The sequence below is a fragment of the Poeciliopsis prolifica genome, unplaced genomic scaffold, assembly GCF_027474105.1.
Source record: "Poeciliopsis prolifica strain line A6 unplaced genomic scaffold, Auburn_PproV2 SCAFFOLD002, whole genome shotgun sequence".
In the NCBI taxonomy this organism is placed as follows: Eukaryota; Metazoa; Chordata; class Actinopteri; order Cyprinodontiformes; family Poeciliidae; genus Poeciliopsis; species Poeciliopsis prolifica.
In genome coordinates, this window is record NW_026562377.1 from 22354363 (window position 1) to 22373694 (window position 19332).

A 19332-nucleotide genomic window follows, 5' to 3' on the forward strand; every position below is an offset into this window, starting at 1 on the left:
GTAGATCTGAAACTGGTGATGTGACACCATGAGATGATGATCGTGTTGTTACTGTGTGTGTGTGTGTGTGTGTGTGTGTGTGTGTGTGTGTGTGTGTGGGGTGTGTGTGTGTATGCGTGTGTATGCGTGTGCGTGTGTGTGTGTGTGTGTGTGTGTGCGTGTGTGTGTGTGTGTGTGGGTGTGTGTACGTGTGTGTGTGTGTGTGTGTGTGTGTGTGTGTGTGTGTGTGTGTGTGTGTGTGTCAGTCTCTGCTCACACATGGTGCCTCTGATGTGTGATCCCTGTGCTTTTCGTTCCGATTACAGCTGAGAGCAAACGCCAAGAAATGAACACAATCGTGATCCAGTCGCACCGACTTCTCTCTCGGTGCGTGAACACGTAAACAGGCGGTCATTTCAGATCGTGGGCCGTGGCTGCTACAGTCAGGGCTTTGGGGTGTTAGATGCGAGCTGGGGACGTAATTAGAGCATCCCTAGTGGGAAACTGTGTCTGTGGGTGTTTTAGCCAGCAGATGGGAAGTACTAATTAAATATCACGAACCAGTCAAAGCAGGGATGTTGCTGCCGGGGTACCCCACAGAAAATGATTCAAGTGAAAAGATGGTGCACCGACATGCATGCCTGCAGCAGAATGTTGGTTTTGTTTCTACAACCAAATGGCTTTCGGAACATGGATATCTGATGATTATTGCTGTGGTTCTTATCGCAGAAAGGTGTTGAACTGCGTTTCTCATATTGCGGCACTCCGTCCTGAAGTCCAGCCTTATCTAGTGTTCAGGTTCAATTTGGCTCAGAAGAGGGGACACCAAAACGAAGAACCTTGTTGGTGCTGTGGTGGTCTAGGGGCAAAGCACAGCCCACTTAGTCTTTGTGCCGGTAGTCGCAGGTTTGAGTCCCGGCCTGGCAACATTTGTTGCATGTCTTCCCCCTCTCTTTCAAATAAAGATCACTAGAGCCAACAAAACCTTAAAAAGAAATACATTTTTAAGGTTAGTTTTTATGGAAGCATTCCATGAAAACGATTTTATTGTCCCGACATTTCTAAGATGGAAATAAATAAATTGTGTCGTAGCAGAGAAGCAACACAGTCGCTCTAGTTAGAACTAAAGGTGTGCACTTAAACAAATGTCAACAAACCAAATGTAACCTGTTACGTTTTCGTAGCTACGGCTAACATACTCGGCCATTTGTGTGATCGAAGACACAGCAAAGCTCAAGAGAAAAAGGTCAGTTTATTACAATTGGTCATAAAGAACATTTTATTCGTACTGCAAAATTAAACTCAATTTAAAATGAAACTATCGTTCAAGCCACTACTTAAAATATGAATTGTTATCATGTTCATTGAAAAAGAAAACATCCTGCACTGTAACAAGCTGAAATAACATTTCTCCTCCAGAGGCCTCTGAACATTGCTCTGTCACAAGGCATTTCTTGTTTAACAAATTAATACCACACACAGTAAAATTCAAACAAAAATATAAAAAAACGAACCTATGTCAATAGACATATTGATCAATATCAGAAGCTCAAGCAGTGCAGGATGTGAGGGCAGAACTGGTAACTTTCGCACCATAAAGTAACATTCTTCACTGCCCTTCATATAAAGACTACAGCTTCAGGCGCAGGACTTAGAGACAAATAGGAAGTCGACAATATCAATATGACTTTTGTTGATGTGTCCAGAATACAATTTAGTCAAACAAAACAAAACAAAAACAAACCTCTAAATATAGTCACAGTAGCTGCCTGCCTGTTTTTGCACCTCTGGTTGGTGACATATTTGGTTGAAGCAGACCCAAACAACATAGAAATCAAATAAACAAATCCGTAAAAGTTTATTTCATGTATAGGAAGCACAGGCGGACTTCACTTCACTCTTGACCAATGAGGCGAGTGCTTACAGGTGTCTGGTAGTGAGGCGTCCAGGAGACAGGCTTCTTTTTTCGTTAAATCTCTATAAGATTAAACAAAATAGAATGTGAGTCTACTTTGTTTGCAGGCCTATGAAGTGTTCATTCACACATCTGAATTGAACTGGAACTTTTGTCTTTGGAAACATACCCTTAGAGCCACGTGTGAGCATGCGTGTCAGAGATTCATTTGTCAACAAATTTGCAAAGTTTGACCATAATCTCGTTGCTCGGTTGGAACTCTCAAATGTTATAGACTTACAACGCTGCGGGTCGGGCTGAGAGATCGGGAGCGTGCAGGGCTGGCGCTTCTGCTCCTGCTTCTGCTCCACTGCAGAAAAACAACAAAAAACAGAAACATTCACACGAAACTCCACTGTTCAACTCTGCAGAGCCACTTCTGTTTTCATCTCGGTTTCCAAACCATTTTTTTCCCCCAACTACTGTGAAATATTTACCAGTGCGCCTCTTCTGGTCACGGCTTCTCCTTTAACAACAACCGTGCTTCCTTCCATCAGAGCCGGCCACACGTAGTTGACCACCAGCGGAGCACTGAAATCAGAGTCAAAGCTGCGACGGTACCTGGAACGCAGAGAGGGAGATGCGAGTCTCCATCACAGATAAGCTGAGGGTGACCCCTGCTGGTCGGAGCAATGTACAACAACTGATGTGGCCGACTGCAGTCAACTCTTAGCTTCATCTACACACGGTCCCCAGAAATTTGTATTGTACTAACTTGGTGTTGCTGAATAGTTCACCGTTGCTTCCGTAGGCCAAGTCGAGTGGTGGGTCCAGTGTCTGCATGGCAAAAGCCACCTTGCAGGTCTCTCTGATCAAGGGACTGATGAGTCTGAAGTCCACTTCTGGAGGGAAGGAGATCTGGGGGTTCTTGTTCATAGCAAGGATTACATCCTATGAGGAGAACACAATGAGGTACACAGTGTCCTAAGTACTGATATCTGGTATTCAAAACATTGAATACCAGTGTGATGTGCATTTGAGTGTAGCATTCTGTACTCTGATAGCAATGCAGAACATGCAGAGAAAAATTGCCGTCAGACGTTACCCTGTGTTTTTCTTTGTATTAGTGCTGCATTAATAAAAAGCAGCGGCTTGCATGTTTTACATACATGCAAAATTTGTTCTGCTGTATTACAAGTGGTAAAGATAATCATCGTCCAGGCAACTGGCGACAAATTTGCACTTATCCATGATGGACACAAAAATCTACCTAGCTAGTCGGCTGGAGTAAATTAGCAGCTAATTAACAGTTGCTTCGACTGCATCAAGTCACAGAGTGCAGTGAAGATGTCGACTCAAACTTTTGCCTGATAGACAAAAAAAACCCAAACCTTTACAGGTCTGAAACCAAATTTGAGACCTGTCGCTGACATATTTAAGACGAACTCACTTTATTTTAGATACATGAATCTCACATTTATTAAGACGATCAAAATCATTTTCTCTTACGTTGACACTGCACAGGACATCATAGAGGTCCAGGTTCCTAACAATGTAATCCACAGCCGCGTCCTCGAGACTCTCCGGACCATAGTGGGATGTGGACAACGTCTTTCTCACTTGCTGCTTGAACTGACGATAGGCCAGTTTTGCTTTTTGGAAGGACTCCTAAAACAGGGAAAATCATACGGTACTCCTGTGCAGCGATGCTACAGAATTTTGCACGTTGATACTGAGATTGTGCGTTGCATTGTAATGTTCTGCTTATATTGTACCGTCACAGCGATGAAGATGATTCTCTGGACCATCTCCAAGTCTGGGATGTAGCGCCGTAGGAGGGACTGTGCGTCTAGACGCTCCATGGTGTACAGATCGCTGAAACGCGAGATGAGGCGTGCGTGGCGTGAGGAGTTGGTCAGCTGGGCTCTGGTGGGCGACGTGCTCCCCCGGGGGCTGGATGAGCGGATCGTCAGGGGCAAAGGGCTCGGAGAGCGACTTCTGCTCAACCTGAGAAAGAGGTGGAAACCAACACGGCAACTACACCTACAGCGCCTTGTGAAAACATTCATTACTCCTGAACATTTCAACAATTTCTCTTGAAGTTTCATTGGAGTTTATTGAGATTTAATGTAATAGACTAACACAACGATTGCAGATGACTTATAGATGGATTCAAGGATCGCCTTCCAGCAGGATGACAACCCTAAACCCACAACGAGAGCCACAAGGTTCATATCCAAACATAATCATACCAAAACTTCATATCTAATTTCAACTGAAAATCCATGGTAAAACTTGAAAATTCTTTGCAGACTTTCTCCATCTAATCTGATTGAATTTAAGATTTTCCAAGGAGGATGGATATCAATTTTAGCCAACAATTGTGCAACAGTGGCAGACATACTTTAAAAAACTTGCAGATTAAGGGTGCGCTCACACCAGCCCTGCTTAGTTCACTGCAATTAAACTCTAGCGCGTTTATCTAGGAAGCCCGGTTTGTTTGGGGAGATGTGAGTGTGCAATCAAACTCTGATCCGGGCAAAGAAAAGCAAACTCTGGTCCATCTAAAAACCTTGGTTGTGAACTCCAGAGCGGTTCAAATGCGTATGTGAACGCCAAAAGGACCGGGGACCGCTCCAAAAGAAGCAGGAAGTGGACTACAGTGCAGGGAATTCTGGGTGAGTACAATCAAAACAAATGTGCAAGTCTAGCACATTTGTTTACATTTTGTGCAGAAGGAAGTTGCACTCATGTCTTCTTCAGAAGTTTATATTTATGCAGTTTCCTTCAGTTGTTCTCGGTGCAGCGCCACCTCAGGTGAGGAGGAAAATTGTTTTTTCAAAGGATTTGGATTGTTTGACAAGGTGCAGTGCAGAAGATGACGGCAGCAGCTACAAATGGAACAATTGTTGCAATTCATCGACTGGACTGTCAGGTGTGAGATCGACCTTAATGGCAGCAATATGTGGCCCCACAAATTGTAAGAATTTAAATTCTCGCTACATTTCTCAGTTTTTAAATTGCGTAAAAAGAAATTGTAAAGCACGGTTGGTTGTTGTTCCACTTATATACTACTTGTGTTGCTCCTAAAGTCCCAATAAAATATGATGATTGTTTCAGGACCAAATGTGGGAAAAGCTCAATGGGTGTGAATATTTCTACAAAGGCAGCATACGTAGAACACCACTGCATTTCGGCGTGAGACGATTTGATGTTTGCACATCAGTCAGATGTTACCTCTCTTGCAGCATCATCTTCTCCGAGCTCAGATAAGCCAACTCATCCTTCAACAAGCGAATTTGCCGGTCGTAGTCGTGAACGGTGCTCTGCTTCCTCTTATACAAGTCCAGCTGTTCATTTGCAGAACGCAAACTAAAACAGAAGGTCAATATGCATGGGGGGGGGGAAATGAATCTCTCACAACATAACTGTGAAGCGTGCACAATGCCGTAACGCTTCCGAACTACATCACCCACTCCGCTTTGAGCTGCAAGATCTCCTCCTCTGTGGCGAGCAGGGTGGTCGCCGACTTGCACTTTGTGTCGTCCAGCTTCTTCTGAGCCTCCAACAGTCTGGAGCACAAGGAAGCATTTGCGTTCAAATGGTCAAATGTTTCATTTCCCCAAACGACTCTCTCAGATATAAAACACATGACAGCATGACTCACTCTGCAGTGACGGACCCCAGCTGGATGTTGGTAGAGTTCAGTTGAACTTCCAGCTTTCTTATCTCGTTCTCATGGGCCAAACAGAGCTCCTGCATCTTTCTGTCCTTCTCTGTTGCGTCCTGATGGCGACAGAACAGGCCGAAGTCAACGCCACCGCAGAGCCACAATGCGACCGAGGCGGTTGACCACGCGGTTGATGTTTTTTTAAAATGGCATTGTTGAACTGGAGGAAAGACCAAAGGTCAAACCTGGATGAGCTGCAGGCTGGTGTCGTCTGCGATGGAGGGCCTTGACATGGAGAAACAGCTTCCAAGCCAAGGCAGAAAACGCGTTTTAAGAGTGTCCACTCCACCGTAGCGACCACCTGATACGTGACGAAAGGTATCTGAGTCATCTTTCAAAGATCAAGCAAGAGTTTGAAAAGAAATATGCTTCCCAAGCAGTCACAATGCAAAGCTTACCATCAGCTGCGGTAACATTTAGGATGCTAAACAGCTGGCCTTGAATTTTGGCAGTGAGCTCGATCAGCTCACAACATCTGTTCACATTCTGATCACAGGAAAACACCTGGGTGGGGGAAAAAAAGGGAAAAGATGGAACCTGTATGTGGAGAAATTTGTCGACAAAAATTGAGCAGCAATATTCACCGCTGGCTCGTCTTTCTGAACACAAACTAGGTCAGTAAAGAAAGAATAAAAGTTTCAATTTGTTCCATTTTTTTTCAAAGACTGGAATCACATTAAATTCCTAAAAATAAACCATCAATCACCAGCCTTGATTTGATTATTCATTTCCGTGTATAAATTGGATTTGGAAGTGGATAACTAAAACATAATAATAATAATAATAATAATAATAATAATAATAATAATAATAATAATAATAATAAAAAGTCTACTATTTTTGCCCAGTTTCTTACTTCCACACCTTAAACCCCTCGTGTCCTCAATATTTACATTTCAGCTACAGGCTGTGATTTCTGTCCAAGGAATAAACAGAGGAGGAATGCTCTGAACAGAGAAAACATCTTTGGAACGGCCCGACCGTTACCATGGCGATCAGCGTTCATGACAACCAAACTCTACAGAGAAATCAAAAAGTAAAAAAAAAAAAAAAGTCATTCCTTTACTCTGAAATGTTAAAACGTGATTGATTTGAAGGACTTTCACCTGTCACCTGCATCAAAGCGCAAACTTTAAACACACTTCATAAACACATATCTGTATTTCAACACATTTTACCGACATATTTTTTTTTTTCTTCTCTCGATTAAATCGCACGCGAAAAATGGATAAATGGATCAAATAAAAGCGCGGCGTGGTGCTGCGGGATGCCGTCGGGTAGAAATGAATATCCGGAGCGTTGTGGTCAGATTTAGGTTCGATCGTGACTTATTGATGAACTTACGTGGTAGTCCCGGTGCCAGCTCTCCAGCTTGTCCTGTAAGACGCTGAACGAGGACGCACTGATCAGTCTCCTTAAAATATCCGCCATCCCGCTAAATCAACGAACGACTTGAAGGAGGAGGCGGCAGCGGCGGCAGGCTTGATCCGCTGTAGTAGAAATATACATACATACACACATATATATATCTATATAAAACTAACTCCTACAGCTTTCTCCTCCTGTGACACACGCGCACAAACGCGGATGCCTCGCAGCGCCTCTGGCCACCGGTGGTGCTAGAGGACGGGAGAACAGATGAACCCACACAGACCTGCTATGTAAAAAATAAATAAATAAATAAAATAAAACTGCTGCCGGACGTATGCGGCCTCGGTGTCGGTCCTCTGCGGGTTCTGCGTCCCTGTGATGTCATACTGTCAAACGAAACCAAACGGCCGAAGAGCGGAACCGTAAAACAGTAAAAAATAAAATAAAAATAAAAATGCGTGACGCAATTAAATAGTGCATCGTGATTTTAATTGCTTATTCTAAACATGTTATTTTATTCCATTGATTTGATTGCATGGGCACGTTTAAATAATAGTACAATTCCAACATAAATGTTCTTTTTTTTTAACTATCAGCCACTCTTCCATTTAACTCATTTAATTCGATTTAATTATGAATGTTTGGCCTTTGGCTGATGGATCGCAAAGGGTTTTGAGATTAATGGTCGCCTTGCTCGCTCATGCTCAGGTTATTTATGTATTTTTGAGTTGTTTTCACCATGACAACTCTTCTGAAAACGCGATGGCGCCCTCTGATGGGTGAGCGGCGCAGTGCACCTTGGACAGGTCCGCCCCTGGACAGCACCCAGGCTAACTAATCGTGTTAACACGCTTTATTTTGTTGTTGCAGAAGAAAACCACATGAATAGTAACGACCCCTTTTGTTTGCTGTTGTTTTTCTTTATTCATTTTACTTTATTCAGTCTGGCAGGGGGACAAACGATGGAAATCAGCCTTGGCTGTAACTGAATGCAATTATATTCATGTTAATACGCAATATCCCAGCCAGCACTCATGAGTGGGCCCCACTTGTGTTTGATGTGGGCTACATGGGTAATGAGTGGGCATGGGTTTTATCTGGGCGAACTGCATGGGACACATATGGTTAACCTAAAATGAGACCCATATGGGCTGGCCCATATGGGCTAAATGCATGGGCCCTATTCAGCAACTAGGTGGGCTATCTGGGAATGGGATAGTACTGGGCAACACTATATGGGGCCCATGTGGTTTCAGTATCATGGGCCCAACATGGGAAGCCCATGTGGGCAGACCACATTGAACCCACATGACATCAGCATGGGCTGACCATATATGGGTTAGACCTGGGTGTGGATATGTAGGCCCCAGTCCTTTTTTAAGTGGGCTATCTGGGAATGGGATAGAAACGGGCAACACTATATGGGGCCCATGTGGTTTCAGTATCATGGGCCCAACATGGGAAGCCCATGTGGGCAGACCACATTTAACCCACATGACATCAGCATGGGCTGACCATATATGGGTTAGACATGGGTGTGGATATGTGGGCCCCAGTCCTTTTTTAAGTGGGCTATCTGGGAATGGGATAGTACTGGGCAACAGTATGTGGGGCCCATGTGGTTCTAGTATCATGGGCCCAACATGGGAAGCCCATGTGGGCTGACCACATTGAACCCACATGACATCAGCATGGGCTGACCATATATGGGTTAGACCTGGGTGTGGATATGTGGGCCCCAGTCCTTTTTTAAGTGGGCTATCTGGGAATGGGATAGTACTGGGCAACAGTATGTGGGGCCCATGTGGTTCTAGTATCATGGGCCCAACATGGGAAGCCCATGTGGGCTGACCACATTGAACCCACATGACATCAGCATGGGCTGACCATATATGGGTTAGACCTGGGTGTGGATATGTGGGCCCCAGTCCTTTTTTAAGTGGGCTAACTGGGAATGGGATAGAACTGGGCAACAGTATGTGGGGCCCATGTGGTTCTAGTATCATGGGCCCAACATGGGAAGCCCATGTGGGCTGACCACATTGAACCCACATGACATCAGCATGGGCTGACCATATATGGGTTAGACCTGGGTGTGGATATGTAGGCCCCAGTCCTTTTTTAAGTGGGCTATCTGGGAATGGGATAGTACTGGGCAACAGTATATGGGGGCCATGTGGTTTCAGTATCATGGGCCCAACATGGGAAGCCCATGTGGGCAGACCACATTGAACCCACATGACATCAGCATGGGCTGACCATATGGGTTAGACCTGGGTGTGGATATGTGGGCCCCAGTCCTTTTTTAAGTGGGCTATCTGGGAATGGGATAGTACTGGGCAACAGTATATGGGGCCCATGTGGTTTCAGTATCATGGGCCCAACATGGGAAGCCCATGTGGGCTGACCACATTGAACCCACATGACATCAGCATGGGCTGACCATATATGGGTTAGACCTGGGTGTGGATATGTAGGCCCCAGTCCTTTTTTAAGTGGGCTATCTGGGAATGGGATAGTACTGGGCAACAGTATGTGGGGGCCATGTGGTTCTAGTATCATGGGCCCAACATGGGAAGCCCATGTGGGCTGACAACATGGAACCCACATGACATCAGCATGGGCTGACCATATATGGGTTAGACCTGGGTGTGGATATGTGGCCCCAGTCCTTTTTTAAGTGGGCTATCTGGGAATGGGATAGAACTGGGCAACAGTATGTGGGGCCCATGTGGTTCTAGTATCATGGGCCCAACATGGGAAGCCCATGTGGGCTGACCACATTGAACCCACATGACATCAGCATGGGCTGACCATATATGGGTTAGACCTGGGTGTGGATATGTGGGCCCCAGTCCTTTTTTAAGTGGGCTATCTGGGAATGGGATAGTACTGGGCAACAGTATGTGGGGCCCATGTGGTTCTAGTATCATGGGCCCAACATGGGAAGCCCATGTGGGCTGACCACATTGAACCCACATGACATCAACATGGACCATATATGGGTTAGACCTGGGTGTGGATATGTGGGCCCCAGTCCTTTTTTAAGTGGGCTATCTGGGAATGGGATAGTACTGGGCAACAGTATATGGGGCCCATGTGGTTTCAGTATCATGGGCCCAACATGGGAAGCCCATGTGGGCAGACCACATTGAACCCACATGACATCAGCATGCGCTGACCATATATGGGTTAGACCTGGGTGTGGATATGTAGGCCCCAGTCCTTTTTTAAGTGGGCTAACTGGGAATGGGATAGTACTGGGCAACAGTATGTGGGGCCCATGTGGTTTAGTATCATGGGCCCAACATGGGAAGCCCATGTGGGCTGACCACATTGAACCCACATGACATCAGCATGGGCTGACCATATATGGGTTAGACCTGGTGTGGATATGTGGGCCCCAGTCCTTTTTAAGTGGGCTAACTGGGAATGGGATAGAACTGGGCAACAGTATGTGGGGCCCATGTGGTTCTAGTCATGGGCCCAACATGGGAAGCACATGTGGGCTGACCACATTGAACCCACATGACATCAGCATGGGCTGACCATATATGGGTTAGACCTGGGTGTGGATATGTAGGCCCAGTCCTTTTTTAAGTGGCTATCTGGGAATGGGATAGTACTGGGCAACAGTATATGGGGGCCATGTGGTTTCAGTATCATGGGCCCAACATGGGAAGCCCATGTGGGCTGACCATTGAACCCACATGACATCAACATGGGCTGACCATATATGGGTTAGACCTGGGTGTGGATATGTGGGCCCCAGTCCTTTTTTAAGTGGGCTATCTGGGAATGGGATAGTACTGGGCAACAGTATGTGGGGCCCATGTGGTTCTAGTATCATGGGCCCAACATGGGAAGCCCATGTGGGCTGACCACATTGAACCCACATGACATCAACATGGGCTGACCATATATGGGTTAGACCTGGGTGTGGATATGTGGGCCCCAGTCCTTTTTTAAGTGGGCTATCTGGGAATGGGATAGTACTGGGCAACAGTATATGGGGCCCATGTGGTTTCAGTATCATGGGCCCAACATGGGAAGCCCATGTGGGCAGACCACATTGAACCCACATGACATCAGCATGCGCTGACCATATATGGGTTAGACCTGGGTGTGGATATGTAGGCCCCAGTCCTTTTTTAAGTGGGCTATCTGGGAATGGGATAGTACTGGGCAACAGTATATGGGGGCCATGTGGTTTCAGTATCATGGGCCCAACATGGGAAGCCATGTGGGCTGACCACATTGAACCCACATGACATCAACATGGGCTGACCATATATGGGTTAGACCTGGGTGTGGATATGTGGGCCCCAGTCCTTTTTTAAGTGGGCTATCTGGGAATGGGATAGTACTGGGCAACAGTATGTGGGGCCCATGTGGTTCTAGTATCATGGGCCCAACATGGGGAGACCATGTGGGCTGACCACACTGAACCCACATGACATCAGCATGGGCTGACCATATATGGGTTAGACCTGGGTGTGGATATGTAGGCCCCAGTCCTTTTTTAAGTGGGCTATCTGGGAATGGGATAGTACTGGCAACAGTATATGGGGCCCATGTGGTTTCAGTATCATGGGCCCAACATGGGAAGCCCATGTGGGCAGACCACATTGAACCCACATGACATCAGCATGGGCTGACCATATATGGGTTAGACCTGGGTGTGGATATGTAGGCCCCAGTCCTTTTATAAGTGGGTTAACTGGGAATGGGATAGAACTGGGCAAAACTATGTGGGGCCCATGTGGTTTCAGTATCATGGGCCCAACATGGGGAGACCATGTGGGCTGACCACATTGAACCCACATGACATCAGCATGGGCTGACCATATATGGGTTAGACCTGGGTGTGGATATGTAGGCCCCAGTCCTTTTATAAGTGGGTTAACTGGGAATGGGATAGAACTGGGCAAAACTATGTGGGGCCCATGTGGTTTCAGTATCATGGGCCCAACATGGGGAGACCATGTGGGCTGACCACACTGAACCCACATGACATGAGCATGGGCTCATGCCATGTTGGGCCCATGATACTAGAACCACATGGCCCCCACATATTGTTGCCCAGTACTATCCCATTCCCAGATAGCCCACTTAAAAAAGGACTGGGGCCTACATATCCACACCCAGGTCTAACCCATATATGGTCAGCCCATGCTGATGTCATGTGGGTTCAATGTGGTCAGCCCACATGGGCTTCCCATGTTGGGCCCATGATACTGAAACCACATGGGCCCCATATACTGTTGCCCAGTACTATCCCATTCCCAGATAGCCCACTTAAAAAAGGACTGGGGCCCACATATTCAATGGGTTCAGTGTGGTCAGTACATATCCACGCCCAGGTTGGACCTGGGTGTGGATATGTAGACCCCAGTCCTTTTTTAAGTGGGCTAAATGAGACAAAATTGTAGAACAATGTACAGGGGTTGGACAATGAAACTGAAACACCTCTCATTTTAGTGTGGGAGGTTTCATGCCTGAATTGGACTAGCCTGGTGGCCAATCTTCATGAATTGCACATTGCAACAGTAAGAGCAGAGTGTGAAGGTCCAATTAGCAGGGTAAGAGCACAGTTTTGCTCAAAATATTGCAATGCACATAACATTATTTGGGACATACTGGAGTTCAAAAGAGGGCAAATTGTTCACCAAGACAGCAAGTCTTTGTGATTATCAAGAGCCACAGTATCCAGGGTAATGTCAGCATACCACCAAGAATGACGAACCACATCTAACAGGATTAACTGTGGATGCAAGACGAAGCTGTCTTAAAGAGATGTTTGGGTGCTAACCCGTATTGTATCCCAAAAACATAAAACCACGGTGCCCAAATCACGGTAGAATTAAATGTGCACCTCAACTCTCCTGTTTCCACCAAAACTGTCCGTCGGGAGCTCCACATGGTCAATATACACAGCCGGGCTGCTATAGCCAAACTTTGGTCACTCGTATCAATGCCAAACGTCGGTTTCAATGGTGCAAGGAGCGAAAATCTTGTGCTGTGGACAATGTGAAACATGTATTGTTCTCTGATGAGTCTACCTTTACTGTTTTCCCCACATCCGGGAGAGTTACGGTGTGGAGAAGCCCCAAAGATGCATTCCAGCCAGAGTGTTGTATGCCAGAGTGAAGCATGGGGGTGGATCATTGATGGTGTGGGCTGCCATATCATGGCATTCCCTTGGCCCCATACTTGTCCAAGACGAATTGATGCTGTATTGGCCTCAAAAGGAGGCCCTACACCACGCTAATAAGTTATTGTGGTCTAAAACCAGGTGTTTCAGTTTCATTGTCCAACCCCTGTAGTTAACCTGTCACTTTCAAAATTTTGACTGTATGTCAAAGCAAAAGCTGCAAGAGCAAGATTCTCAAAACTTGGAAAGAATTACCCGAGATGTCAGCTTATAGTCTTTGCCAAGGCAATTGTTACTCAGCTGGCCTCTAATGGAGTTGATGTAAGGTAAATTGTAGAATTTAATTTTTTCCTTGTAGGAAACCTCGACGATAGTAAAGGTTGGTGACCTTGACCATTGTCGAGGTCTCCAGGACGAAGGTGACCTCGTCTTGGAGATCACCCAAGGATATATTTTGCTGATAGAACAGAACATCCATGTCTTCCTAATGTTTGAACCTAAAACATGTTCACTGTGTGATATCTATGCCTGGCTCATTTACAAAACACTAGGCTTCCAGAAGACCAGGATATTAAAACATTAAAAATAATTCTACAATGCTATATTTTTTTAAACCAGTTCAGTATTGCTCTAGCCACACTTTGAACCCTTAACATTTTTTATGTTATTATTTTATGCTAGAACAGTCCAGTCCAGTCTCCAAGCCAGTACGCATGAGTGGGCCCCCCTTGGGTTTGTAGTAGGCCATATGGGTAATGAGTGGTCATGGGTTTTATCTGGGCAAACCTCATGGGACACATATGGTTAACTAAAATGGGACCCCTATGGGCTGGCCCATTTGGGCTAAATGTATGGGCCCTATTCAGCAACAATGTGGGCTAACTGGAAATGGGACAGAAATGGGCAACACTATTTGGGGCCCATGTGGTTTCAGTATCATGGGCCCCACATGAGAAGCCCAATGTGGGCTGTCCACATTAAACTAACATGACATGAGCATGGGCTAACCATACATGGGTTGGACCTGGGCAGGAAAATGTAGCCCCTAGTACTTTTTTTCATGGTCTAAATGGGACAAAATTGTAGAACATTTTAATCGACAATGTGGTTACCCTGTCACTTTCAAACTTTTCACTGTATGTCAAAGCAAAAGCCAGTTCAGTATTGCTCTTGCTACACTTTGAACCCCTAACTTTTTTTTCATTTTATTATTGCAGTCTGAATGTCTTAAAACATGTTTTTGAAATAATCTGTTTGAAATATATACGTAAACTCATATTCTGGTGCTTACTCAAAATTAAGCACAGAGTGGTCATGGTTGAGCTTTAGTCCTTGTTTTATTTTTAATAATAATAACTTTTTATTTTATTTTTATTATTATTTTTTTATCAATTGGGTTTAGACATCCATAGAGTTTACTGCAGCCTGTTCGCAGCAAGATTTAAATTTTTATTTGGACAAATAGTTCAGATCAGACCATTGTGAAAAATATCACAAAATGTTTAGAAAATAAACAAAACTCATTAGTAAGTGAGAGACAAGAGTAAAATTTTGAGCATCTGTTTTTTCATATATTTGCAAACATTTTCCAAGTCATCAGTATAAATAAAAATAAAAATAAAAAAACGTAACATTTCTGTTAATGATTCATTTGGTTCCAATTACCTTTTGTTCATTGTTTGCTCTGAGGCACCGTTGCCAATAAAGGTTGGTGAATTGAAGTACCGGTAGGCACTTTACACATCCACTGAAGAAAATAGTTCCAAAACATATTTGAATAAGGAGGACAACGAAATGTATTTATTTACATTGAGAACTTTTGCTACATCGGTTTTACATTTGTTAAACCGATGTAGCACTCTCAAAAATTAATCTTGTGTTTCTTGGAAAACGTAAAATGACCCGCGGATGGATATGCGGTTTCAAAATCAAGCCTGTTCTCTTCATCAGTCCGTTGGCGCGGAGTCTGCCTGTTGGCTGATCTACGAAATAATCTGTAAGTACATTTCTTCTGTTTTACCTAGTACCAAATTTTAGGGAGAGATTTTAAATCGCTTGTTAAAAAAATTGCTCGTAACAAATCGGACGACAGTATCCCAAAAGAGACTTAATTGTTATTGTTATTTTTGCTTTTCTTTAGGGTGATACTTTTTCTGATATTGCTAACACACACAGCTACACACAATAAGCAGATTTTAGTGCAGACCGATTTCAAACGCAGCGTTGTGGGCCAAACCATTTTCAAATACCGCCGCCATTCTATTTGTTGAGCTGCCATTGGTTCATTTGAGCGCCAACGAGGCAGAATGAAATCGGTTCACTGAAGAATCTATGTTGCTAGCAGAGGTTGTTACAAAGTGTCTGGACACAAATAAAACCATTTGTATGATTTAAAAAGAGTAACTATTGTGCTTTCATTCTATGTACTTGGGCTTTTAATAATCTTTCTCACAGTCACATCAGCATGCATGGGTGGGTCTCATGTATGGATTCAGGCTGGTTTGGCTGGGACCCATGCAAGATTATTATTGTCGTTTTTTTCAATAAAACTGCATTGAATCGTTTAGCTTTGGGCTATATAGGTAATGATAAGAGGGCATGGGTTTTATCTGGGCCAACTGCGTGAGGCTCAAAAGGTTAACCGAAATGGGACTCATATTGTTGGCTCAATTGGGTTAAATGTATGGGCCCAATTCAGCATTAACGTGGGCTAACCGGGCATGGGACAGAAATGGGAACACTATATGGGGCCCATGTGGTTTCAGTATATTGGGCCTAAAAGGTTTTTTGTAAATAGGATGAAGGCATTGTAGTTCATATTTTTAAATTCTTTTTTTAATTGTTGTGTGACACTTTAAAGCGTTTTGTTATGTCATAGTTTATTTCAATCTGCCGCTATTGTTGGTCTAGAGTAGTCATCAGTGTCAGGGTTCCTGTGTGTGTATGTGAGTGTCGCATCTTATTTCAGCGAGGATCTTTGTGAGGAGCCCGTGGAGCTTGGCACAGGTGGAGGAGCAGCAGAATCTTCAGTCTACGCTAGATTGACTGAAGATTCTACTGTGTATGCTAGATGGTTGCATACACCGGTAGTCACTCTGGCCTCTCCTGTTGTGAACAGTTTTCTGAGAACGTTTCTGTGTCTACTAGAAGTCACCTGGTCTCTGTGTTTGTTCGATCCTAGGGGTTTTGTCGCCTCATTCGAGAACTCACCAGTGAATACCTGCGTGCTCGCTCCGCCGATTCCACTGCCTCCACTCCACCCTTCGAGCTTCCAGCTCTCTTCCATTCCCACCTCGCATTTACCTTCGGAACCGCTGCACACCCTCTCTCAGGAACCTGGCATCTCACACCCACGCCTCGAAAGACCCGCACCGAAGTAAGCCTGTTCCTGTTTCCCCTCCGATCACTCATTCTAAGCCCGTCATAACTAAGTTCTCGTTTCAGGCCAACCTGGTCGAGTGGTCCTCACCCTTCCGCTGATGTCCGGGAAAATAGATTTTATTTTGTCCTGTTGTAAATAAATCACTCACTCATCCCTATCCAACGTGTGGTTACTGCATGTGGGTCCGTAAATTGAAACCCATCATGTCAATCAGTGGCCAAGCCTGAAACAAATATTGAAAGATGAAGAAATTCTTTTGATATTTTTGCAATATTTAGCTAGCAGTTATGTGAAATGTACTTATATTTAATTGTAGCTCTAATTTTTATATGTGAAATGTTTTAGGCTTTATTAGTTACATTTATAGTGATTTTCTAAACTTCTCTTAAGAGTAATACTACTGTTTAGTCCTGTCACGTTAACAAAGAAATTAGGATAATTGCAAAACTGTTCAGTGTTTACAATATAAGGCTTCAGTAGTTAATCTATACAAAGGCTGTTTTGCCTTAATTTTTTTATTTTTTGAAAAGTCTAAATGTTATATTGCACTAATAAAATATATATTTTTGCAGGCTTCAAGAGGATCAGCGTGTGAAGATCACTTTATAATGATTTGAAAAAGGTAGATTAATATGTTAGTGAAATTAAGCACATAAGAGTGATATAATGACAAACTGATGAACAAAAACAAAATGTTGTCCTGTTATTGTCATTGTACTTAAGGTTGCCATGGCTACAGAAATTGGAGGAGCATCCTTAGATGACACAATACAACCAGCTGTGCGATTCCTCATGTCCCATGAACTGGAAGTCCAGTTCAACCTTTTTGGCCAACATTGGAAACAAGCTCTTGGACCTGCGTCTCTTTGATGTTTTGTATGGTAAATATCAGTTTTTTATTGTCAGAGTAACTTTTTTTTTTCACTTTTCTTTCTTAAACATATGTTAATTTATTTTGGTTGTTTTATGCTTTTGTTTGTTATTTTTAGTAATGTTTTTAGGTTAAAAATTGAGTCTTCAATTTTTGGTTTTATTTGAACAGTATTCTTTCACTGTTGTTAAAACTTAAAAATTTGAAGGTAATATTGTTTGCATTTCAAACAATATTAAAATAACCACAAAACCACGATAGAACCTATTAGTTGATTTATATAGATGGATATATTTTAAATTTACAGTAAGAATATAGTTTCTGTACATAATAATGATGACTCAAGAGTCCTTTTGATTATGGCATATCTCTGCAAGCATTTTTGCCCCATGAAGGGGGAGATGCAAATCTCATGAATGTTACATTGTGCTAAAATGAAACACTAATACAATTTCTACCTTTGCTTGTTATTTCAGGGGACTTAAAGAAATTATCCATCTACAGAATCACACAAGCATACAGCAAAGACTCTCGAAGTGGTTTACTGGAGCCCGAGTGGAAGTGGAAATAGACTAGAGAGACTGCCAGTTCAAACTCAGGTTGGGGAGGTCTTTCAAGATGGACAGTTTCAGTAAAGTATGAGAGATTTCAATTTAAGCATGCATATGGCATGTAGGTTATTTTTAAAAATGTTTAACAAAAATGTATTGTGAAAGATCTATATAGGTGTGTATATTCACATTGTGTGTATCAATGTGAATATACGTGTATAAAGTTATATAGATAGTATTTAGATGTATACATTTATAGACCTGTAGGAAAATATGTAGGTGTCTTTATTTGTGTGCATCTATAGATATATATTTATAGATCTGTTTATAAGTTTGTTATAGTAAACTAGCTTCTGTTATTTTCAAAGATGTCGTGAATAATTGCAGATTTCTTTTTGTGGCACCATTCCCTGAGTATTAATGAAGTTCTAATAATTGCTGTAGTGAGGTAAAAAATAACTCCTGACAATATTTTAAATTACTAAATAAAAGCCTTGAGCAAAATAAATTTTTCATCTCTTTTTTTTTTTTTTTATTTGAACACGTTTTAGCTACTTTGGATTGTTGATCAAGATTGCATATCTATGAATGTAATTCACATCCAGGTTAGATGAGAATTGTTCCTACAGGATTAAGGCATCTGGGTCCCGCTGAAAGCCCAGTTAGCACCCATGGAAATCAACCTGGGCAAACCCATGTGGGGCCACCATGGAAACCGTGGACAACCCACTTGTTACCCATATTCTAGCCCAGTTCAGACCCAATTGGGACCCACGTAAATATTCTTGACAGCACCCTAGTGGGCCACAGATGGGCCTCATGTGAGTTAACCACATGGGCCCCACTGAAAACCCAGTCAGCACCCATTGAAATCAACCTGGGCAAACCCATGTGGGGCCACCATGGAAACCGTGGACAAACCCACTTGTTACCCATATTCTAGCCCAGTTCAGACCCAATTGGGACCCAGTAAATATTCTTGACAGCACCCTAGTGGGCCACAGATGGGCCTCATGTGAGTTAACCACATGGCCCCACTGAAAACCCAGTCAGCACCCATAAGATTTACTTGGGCAAACCCATGTGGGGCCACCATGGAAACCGTGGACAAACCCACTTGGTACCCATATTCTAGCCCAGTTCAGACCCAATTGGGACCCACGTAAATTCTTTGACAGCACCCTAGTGGGCCACAGATGGGCCTCATGTGAGTTAACCATGTGGGACCCACTGAAAACCCAGTTAGCACCCATTAAAATCTACTTGGGCAAACCCATGTGGGGCCACCATGGAAACCGTGGACAAACCCACTTGGTACCCATATTCTAGCCCAGTTCAGACCCAATTGGGACCCAGGTAAATATTCCTGACAGCACCCTAGTGGGCCACAGATGGGCCTC

At 43.7% G+C, this 19332-nt stretch overlaps 1 protein-coding gene and 1 long non-coding RNA gene across 2 annotated transcripts; one reads left to right on the top strand and one right to left on the bottom strand.

Moving 5' to 3' along the window:
* Positions 1-1212: 1212 nt before the first annotated feature.
* spata18 (spermatogenesis associated 18) lies at positions 1213-7348 on the bottom strand. The gene is made up of 12 exons (XM_055020396.1): positions 6948-7348; positions 6002-6107; positions 5789-5904; positions 5541-5659; positions 5350-5445; positions 5111-5245; positions 3649-3880; positions 3383-3541; positions 2649-2824; positions 2371-2494; positions 2175-2243; positions 1213-1956 (listed from the first exon to the last, which is right to left on the bottom strand). Exons 1-12 carry the CDS (start codon positions 7032-7034, stop codon positions 1900-1902), a joined length of 1476 nt encoding a protein of 491 aa, XP_054876371.1. The 5' UTR covers positions 7035-7348; the 3' UTR covers positions 1213-1899.
* An 8692-nt stretch (positions 7349-16040) lies between these two features.
* Positions 16041-17386, top strand: LOC129375754 (uncharacterized). The gene is made up of 3 exons (XR_008607666.1): positions 16041-16504; positions 17083-17132; positions 17234-17386. It is a non-coding gene; the product is annotated as an uncharacterized LOC129375754 (long non-coding RNA).
* The last annotated feature ends 1946 nt before the right edge of the window (positions 17387-19332 follow it).